We start from the raw sequence: 9,519 nt of genomic DNA on the forward strand, positions 1-9,519 counted from the left end.
AAAAAGAATCGTTGGGAAATTATCTAGTAAACAAAGATATTATTTTTGAAGATGATGAAGTATAGTACTTCATCATATTGGCATAACTAATTAAGATGAGTCATTTGTATGTATTAATACTTTATTGTAAACCACTTAAACACATAGGACAACATAAATATAAGCATAACTAGTGTACAATGGGCGGTATTATCGCACAAGACGATTTCTTACAGGTAACCTGGATGGAGCTGAAATAGTAGTCTGACTTTAAGGATGTAATATGCTTGAAACCTGGCAAGTACCACGGATTCGTCCATTTAAACACCACTGGTACATGTTGAAGGTAATGCTCAGTAAGTTTGGTAACCTAAGTCAGTGCAATACGGAAATAATTAAGTAACTGTAACTTACTACTACAAATAAAAAAAAACAGTGAAAATTTAAATTACTTTAACCTGACTTAATTTAAAGAGACATTTTTATTAAAAAAGCAAATTGCAATGTTTACCACATTTGTGGTTAAGATTTCTTGCCGTTGCCCAACCACAGATTACTTAGTTAGTTTAGTCGATTTCTAAAAGGATATTGGTTTTGTTAAGAGTAAGAAACCTGTTGTAGAACATACCTAAAACATGCATTTGAGGTGAAAAAGTGTAATCCCTTATGCTTTTAAAACCAGTAGCCAAAAGGAAAGGTTAATATAAATTGAATAAGATGTATTTACAAGGCAGTTTTTAAAAAAGGAGGGCCTATCTTTAGACAACTTGTAACTGATATGATGATGATCACCTATTCATAACTTAAATCATATATAGGGTGACTGTTATTAGTCAAGGATATTTTTAAACACGTGATAGTACTCATGATTACTTACAAATATCGCCTACCAACGAAAAAGTAGAATAGAACTAGTTATTACATAGGTATTATGTACAGAGTTAATAGTTACATAAAACGAAATGCTATATCATTATAATGAAAGATATAACAGACAGTGATTAACCATTTACTAAGGAAGTATAATAACCATGTAACTAATCGAAAGATACAACACTAGGAACACATTCTATTCAAAGTTTAACAAAAAGTTGATAATAAGTTGTTTGAAGACGTTTCCCATGGTTAGTTCACACGAACCGTCACACCCTGTGAGCAAGGAGTCGTAACCGCCTTCTACTCAAATGGCCCACGGGGTTGCTCGGCCTTTGACCCCACTTTTCTATGTCCCTGGAATCTCATGTATTGATATTTGACCTGATTTTAAAGTCCAAAAATGCCTTGACAGATGGAAAACTCTCGAAAAACTAAAAACTTTTAAAAGTGTGGAAGAATAACGATGATGTTTTCGAATTTTTATCTGACAATTTGCAGACAGCAATCTGACACGGTATTGCACATTATACAAAAAATAAACAAACACATAATCAAGTAGTTATAATACACCACACACCCCAAACAAGCGACTGTAGCAATCAAAAGAAAAAAAAAGAAAAAAGCAAGATGGCGCCGACCAATTTGACAGCTGATGTTCGCCATAGTAATTTTAGCGCGCCAATATTGCATCGGCACAGAAAGAAACATCTGCTGCCGTAAATATCAAACATTTGCATCTGTAGTCGACCGACAGGTGCAAAGAGCACGTGTCGAGCAATACTTATCATCTTTCCACTTAAAAAATAAAACAATTTCATCCAAAAACCGCTAAACTTGCATTCAAACATGGACGTGACATTTCGCTGTGACAATTAAATGTCAAATCGATTGGTGTAAGGTCATTAGAAGTAACATTTCGTCTTTTTATTAACTTGTGAGAGAATGTTGGTACAATTTACTAGTTAGTTTTTTGTTTTCTCGTTTTCTAAATAACTCTAGAAAGACGACATTTAGTTACCACCATATTTTTAAATGTGAATGTGTTACCATACATTCGTAAAATAACCAATTAGTTACAGACATTTACTCGAATGTGACAATAAATAAATAGTTATGTATAATTCTTGAGGTCGTAATTAGAGGTATACTAATTTAATACACAAATAATTTGTAGTCACTTAATACCAGTACCTACTTCATTACAAAAGGTTCTTATTAATCTGTTTATTACAACATACGTTAGAAATACGTACGCCTCCGTTACACCCATGTAATGTCTATTATTAACACCACAATCATTATTACAATCTAAGATTACGCAATAAGGGTTTTATTATTAAGTTTATACCTCAACACTTCAATTATTGTTAATGAAAAATTTGTTTCACTTGGTACCTCTTACTGGTTGCACATCTTATTTATCTATTGATAGATTTGTCTAATACAAAGACTTTTTTATAACTAGTTATTTAGCGCCTGTTTCACCACCTTCATATAAGTGCCCGATAAACTTATGTGACAGATAGTTCATACAAATTACGTTCTTAATTCAAATTTATCTGGGACATAGCGGCTATCCAGACATTGTGTGGCAAACAGAACAGCCTTTAAGGTCCATACCAAATACTATCTTATCCGTACTTACCAATAGATGACTTATTGAGATTGATGTAACTATAAAGTAATCTAAGTACATCAGCTACCTGTAACGTAGGTATTTTCTTTACAAAAAGGCAAAAACAAATACGTCGTATGTTAAAAATAAAATTGTGCGCGTAACATGCATTTATATGCCATATAACTATAGTATACTTCTTACTGTACACTTGGCTAATGGTATAGAACAATAAAGTACCTACTCAAACAACTCATAAAAATTGTCAAAAAAACATAATTCTTTAATACTTAATGTCCATATTCCTTGCGTACAGCGGCAATAAGAGAGGTTTACCCTTGACCCTGAAACGTGACACTACTAGAGTTTAAGATACAAGCAAAAATAACCTCTAAGATCATGTGATTAAGATTCTATATCCATTACATAAGCATGTATGTACAGTAGGTACTTGTAATAAGAATATAAAGGTTCTCTAAGCAAATGACGCGACAGAGAATATTACATTAAAGGAATGAATGAATAATTCTTCGAATTATCTCAATCTTATGTAAGAAGCGATTATGTAGTTGTAATTAACAATCAGATATTCACTTCAAGTAAGTAGATTGTAGTATTAAAATGAAGATATTTCTTGGTAACTAACTAATTCCATTAGCCAATAAAATATGCTCCCGATTTTGCTATTGTCGTCAAATATTGATAACTAAATCATTTAAAGATCCTTCCCTAATTTCTGTTCTTTAATGTCATATGAATGGGGTAATGAGTCTTATTTTTTTATATCTTAAGGATATCGAACTAAAGACTAATTTCCAATACCTAAAAATGATAAATTAAAGATTTTTCCTAAAAAGACACGTCAAAACAAACAATTTTGCTGCAGTTCAGTTTGTTTACAGCAAAAAATGACCTTTTCGAACAAATCAATTGATTAATCTAAAAATAAATATTCGTTTTAGTTAGTTACCTATCATAATTCTATTGATCGTTTAACGTCATTAGTTCAGCAATTACCCACACTTAAATGTATCCAAAATAAATCATTTGCATACAGTTTTTTTTATGTTTTTACTATCTACGTCTGACGATAATTACGACATTAACTATATGATATTTCCGCTTCGATTTGTAAATAAAAACTTGTAGTTTTGTCCTTTAACTAGTGACCTATGTATTTGATAGAAAAACTAATACTTTGCACTTTTCAAATCTCTTAACTCATTTAAGTCTTTGACTGCCAATAAAAAACTTTTGAAGGCAAATCCTCCGCTAACGTCGGTCACCGGTGACCACCACGGCGTTCAATGTGTTAAAAACTGCAACTCGATTGCAACTAGTTATCGGACAAAAACTCAAATTCCATGACATTTGGACGAACCTAGTTTCAAAAAACTCCTACTATCAGCGCGACAGTCGTCATGTCGTGTATCGCGAGATGCTGCTCATGAATATGAGCCTCTAGCATAGCTTGAAAGTAGTCGAGGTCCTCGACAAACAGATACCTGAGTAAGCCGAATAACATAATAATTAATTTAGTATGTCTCACGAAACTTTTAAACTTTGAAGTCATTTTGTTATTAACTTTTTACATTTCTAGATTAGTTATTCCTTTTCTTCTTTTTCTATTCCAGAAGTCATCCTGTCACAAAGACACAATAAAATGTCTCTTTCATTTTAATTCTTCACAGAATCTATTTATCTTTTCTTTAGTAATCCCCTAACTACAAATGTTATTAAATTTAAAACCTCATATAATAATAACGTACTAAACTACTCTGATTTTAGTCTTCATCCATTCCATTTAACACAGGAAAATCACGAATGAAAGATAATTTAGGTACACAAAGAGAAGGTTCCTTATTTGTCGTACAAGATTGCAGTTTGGCTCGCTGCCAGAAAACTAGATCGTTACAGAAAAGCCTCATGAACTAAAGACCACATTTTATCAAAGTCTAGGACTCACGTAGTGTCGTTACTAGCCAAAAAATCTAATCAAGTCACATATGGTTGGAAGACCAAAAAGTTTCAAGCACCAACGTTTTGATTAAATTGAACCTAGAGATTTCGGGATATGATTTATTTTATGATCGTTGGATGTAAAAAAGTTCTAGATTATTCACATTTGTGAAATCTGCTTTAGACAAATCTGTTAGTCTTTGGAGACGAGTAAAAAAGGACCTTTTTGCTCCAAAGTTTAGCTACTGACAGGGTTTTCAATTGAACTAGACGCTTAGCCTTAATTTGAATTGACTGCTGTCTTCATTAACATTTGGTCTGTCTGTCTTGCGTAGATCTGCACTCCTTACTACGGGTTAAACAGTAAATTAGACCCACTGTCAGATTTTAAAGCTTCCGAATCTCAACTGACACTAATGTTAGTGTAACAACTGACAACCGAGAATAATTTGCTTTCTGAGACAGGAATGAGTCATACCACGTTAAGTTATTCCGAGCACCAAGGCACATTGACACATAGTAAGCTTAAGAACGATTGATCTATAGATACGTCTATGGGTAGCCGTTATGTTAGATAAAAAGTTTATTTAAATTAATACTTTATTCAAATTGAGCTAAGACTCTAATCTACTTATACCACGTGTCACTCCATTCAAGTGTTTTGTCTGTTTGTCACACACTTATCTCTCAGTTTCCATCCCAATTTTGTCGTAGACGAAATAATCAAACTTATCAGCCACTAGCACATCAAGCTTCTACAAACTTCTTTAATGGATTTTTAACCTTATCCTTTAGCAATATAGTGCAAAGTTTAATAAAGACATGGACACTTTGATGTGCTGTTCACAAATATGTTACAAGTTCAATTGCTTCCCATCTTCACACGATACTGTTGTATTGTCATCTATCCGACTAAGAACACCTATGCAGACACAATCGAGAGTTTTTGTGATCGATTTACACCAAGTATCGACTTCTGGGAAATGAGAGACTGTACCTTCTGTTTCTTAGAACTATTCACTGACGGATTTTGTTTCAAGATCAAGTTGGTACCGACGTACCATGCCTTTAATGGATATTGGTATTTGTGGTTTGTGGTACTTAGATATTTCTATAGAATTACCATCGATGTTCATGTGGGTGGTTAGTGTGACTGTTGCACAAGGGGAGTTACGTCCGATTTCCTTGTCGAGCAGATTAACTAGTCGAGGTTTTTAACTACGGTATTACATTTAATATTCGTGTAACTATAAACTTTTATTCCCATGTAGATACTTACATAATTATTTAGGTGGGTGGATATAGGAATCTCATTTGCTTTAGAGATCGGAAACATGAATTCAGACGAAAATTTTGGTACAGAACACAAATTCCTATTGAGTTTTTCATTTCCGAAATTGTTAGGAATAACACCGAATCTGGATAGGCGCCAAGAGTGATCTAATATAGTTACTTCTCTTGAATTACCAAGTCTGTTAAGTAAATTGTTAAATATTGTAAACCTCATATTGGGGAGATTTCTTTGAGTGAGATATTTTAATAACTAACTAGTTATAGAATATGTTACCTTATAAGTAAGTTTATGAATGCAGTGGTTACAAAGAGCTGAAGATCGAGCTCAGTAGCGATCTATTGAAGAGGTTTATGTCAAGCAATGGATAGAAGTGACGATTATGATGTAGATGTGCAACAGCAATGCAATATCTAACTTTAAAATGAATTTGCAATACAGCTGCATTTAATAATAAACTCTTATCAAATAACAACAGTTCAAGGCCGTCAGCAATAGAAATATCAGCTAGCTAGTTTAAAATTTAATTAATTTCACCAATCTGACTAGTTAGTTAGCTATCGCATTTATGCCCATAAAAATCATATGGCACTTTTACGTAAACATATCATAGAACTATGTAGTTTTCGACTGTATTGTATTGTTACAAAGACCAAAATTAATTGAAGACTTTTGGGAAAATGGGATAGCTTCATTAGCTAGCTATTGCTATTTGCTTGAAATACAATACAGTACCAAAAACAGTCATAGGCGAAACAATTTTAAAAATAAGCAAAACTGAGCAGCTTTATCAAGCCAAACCGACCTAGTCTCCTTTTCTGCCCTTTTGCATTTCACAGAGCCATAGACGACCCTATTACTGGTAAACGAGAACTCCTAGTGATTGCCCTAAATAATTGATCACCTACAAAATGGCACTGGGGCTTAAAGAGGATCAAGGGACCCTTTTTAGTAGTGACCTTTAAAAAAACAGAAATCAATATAGTTAGTTAAATCCCGAGAGTTTCCAGAATCTTCTAACACGTGCAAAAGCATGCATATTTTAGAACAATCTAAAGCTCAATGTCCCTTTTAAAACATTTTTGAATTTGAAATTCGTAAGTGTCAGTCTATTTACTATTTTTTTACGTTTAAACCTCTAAATTACTAAACCAATTTTGATCAAATTTAGTAGTTATAGTTAGTTAGCAGCTCGAGACGGTCCACTGCAGATATTTTACTTGGCCATGCCGCCATTAAGGAACAGTTTACCTGTTTAACTTCATAAGTCCTTACTCTGGTCCATAGCATTGTGGCAAATTATCCTGTCACCTGCCTCTGTCATAAGGGTCAATTAAACGATATATTTTATGACTCACAATCAGCCATTTTTGGTGTAGTTGGTATCTTGGCAAGGTGCTCATAAATCAGCGAAGATCATTTTTTTATTAGTCATCTCATTGACGTAATATTTTTTTATCCTTGGGTCGTAGTCAGCAGTCACGCATTAACTAGTTTGATCAATTTATCATTCGGTTCAATGTGAACAATGAAGATCTTAATTATGGCACTCTAATTAATTTATGGAGCTCTTAATTAAAATGCTCTTACATAACTAATTCTGGATGTCCTTTAGTCGTCTTACGTCTTCTTTCTTTTGAAAACACTTCTTTGCACAATTAAACTTAAGTATAGACGTCATTTGAATGGACTCGTAGTTATTTGTGTTCACTTACCAAGTTGTAATATAATTGTCAGTAGATAAGTAAGTAATGTAATCACGATCAAAGGTAACTTGTTACGTAATAGACAACAAAAGCACGTCGGATGACACAGACATCAACAATAATTACCTTTACGACCGTGCAGTAAATTGCGGTTTCATTTGAATTACATCAATGACCAGGAGCTCAATAGTGGATTGATTCCCATAACACAGGCGGGGTCAATTTCCGAACACACCCGCATACTGTCCCATTGAATATTTCAAGCGATTCTCGACCTTAAAGTCTCAGTGAAAAGATTCAAGGATAGATTTAAATGTGTAATTTATCTTTGTAAAGTTTAAATAATGGTCTCTAACAATTCTCTTCTCCCCTTTTTGGTCGTTGATCATGCAATTTTTCAATCTGTTTCGAATTGCCGTTTCGTGCGCAGTAGCTATTTCTTTGGCTAGTTGGGTGCCTATATTTTTGCTGTAACTCACTTTTACCGTTTCATACAAATGGTGAGGTAAGTAGGTATTTCGTTTGGTGTTTAGCGTAGCCTCGATAAGTTTTTCTATAAGGTGATTATGTGACAATGACTAGTCTTGGCACTTACTCGGGTTGCTGGCCGAGATTTTCGTTCGAATGTTAAACAAAGAGATTGTTATCGTTGATGTTTTTAACTTTTTTTTGCGTTCCGTTTTTAACTATTTGTTACCTTCTTATCTAGGTTTCCGTTAACGGTACAACTCCAACGATTTTCAAAACATCAGGACCATTTTTATGGACCTCTAATTAGGAAATTGTCTCTAAATCAAAACATCAAAGACGTTACCTAAAGTAAAATTAAAAATAAGAATAATAGCACGCAAACACTATGTTACGTAGGTTGTACTTCTAGCTACCTACTTACGCCAATCAATATAATTATTAGCTGCCAATAAATAAATAAACAAGTCAAATTGCTTCCTTGTACGAGAGCACCTACTTACTTATTGTATGAAACATATCATTAACTATTTGGCGTAGATAGGCAGGTATATCTACTTAACTACATAAAAATGTATGATTTAATAACTACGTACCTAACTACATAATTATACCAAATACTTTCATGAAATACACAATATACTTATACCTACCTACCTCTACAGCAGTCTGATAAATAAGAAAAGGAGCAGGTACCCGCCTTGTGGTCCGTAATTACCTAATTAGCACAAACTACTTACTAGCTACATAAGCAAAATTACCAGACCTCTGCTAATAAAGAAAAATAGTAACTATAGGACCTCGCAACCAACCATGCAATAGGTAAGTACATATAAGCACAAACAAATGAAAGTTACATGACTACCTACACTAGGACAAATGTTTATTTTAAGTAAATAAATATCTAGGTAGTTATTGTGCTAACTACATAAGATTTAATTGTTATTATTGCTCACTTATCCACGTGAAAACCTTGACAAACGCTTGCAACTTTACCATGAATAACGATTGATTATTCTGCTCCAAAAATTCCAATCTTATCAGTTAATAGTTACTCACCATTGACAATGAACCTATGCCTGTCGTTCATAAGCTCCTTCGACAGTTTCGGACATTCCTTGCTCAAAACCACACACAAATCATTCAACTTTACACCGCTTTGTTTACTAACAATCTCAATAAAGTAATTACACTTATCACTGTCATTTGCACCCGTTATTATTTCGAACTCATTTAAATTAAGTATTCCTTTCTTAACCAACACGTCCAAAATATTTGTATCGCATAATTCGCGTAATAAAATGTGTTTGTGACGCAGCAAGCCGGCACAAACGTCCCCCACCGCAGCCATCGTTCAACTAAACAACTACAATGAAAAAACTTCATTCATTCCCCCATTCAAACTTCGAACAGATGCGTACATGTAGGCATGCTCCACTTGGGTACCTTACCCTTGAAAATGGCGCCTGTTTTTGGGATGTTTTGTCCCTTTCTTACTTCTTAATTTTAGAAAGAGAAAGATTTCACTTTGATAAGAAGTGATGTGTGTTCGACGGGATCAGGAGATTTTGACTGGGAGTTAGAACTTGGTTTAAGTTTTTAAGAATTTAACCTCATTGAACTGA

At 33.7% G+C, this 9,519-nt stretch overlaps 1 protein-coding gene across 6 annotated transcripts in view; it reads right to left on the reverse strand.

Moving 5' to 3' along the window:
* Positions 1-9,255, reverse strand: part of LOC118277837 (tight junction protein ZO-1) — a 140,005-nt gene extending 130,750 nt beyond the window's left edge. For all 6 annotated transcript variants that reach the window (XR_004783796.2, XM_035596796.2, XM_050700340.1 and 3 more), the window contains exon 1: positions 8,954-9,255. Coding sequence is in view for 5 of the 6 variants with exons in the window: in XM_035596796.2 (XP_035452689.2) it covers positions 8,954-9,245 (292 nt within the window). In the remaining variant the exon portion in view is untranslated. The remainder of the gene's footprint in view (positions 1-8,953) is intronic.
* Positions 9,256-9,519: the final 264 nt, after the last annotated feature.

Source organism: Spodoptera frugiperda, chromosome 18, assembly GCF_023101765.2.
Source record: "Spodoptera frugiperda isolate SF20-4 chromosome 18, AGI-APGP_CSIRO_Sfru_2.0, whole genome shotgun sequence".
In the NCBI taxonomy this organism is placed as follows: Eukaryota; Metazoa; Arthropoda; class Insecta; order Lepidoptera; family Noctuidae; genus Spodoptera; species Spodoptera frugiperda.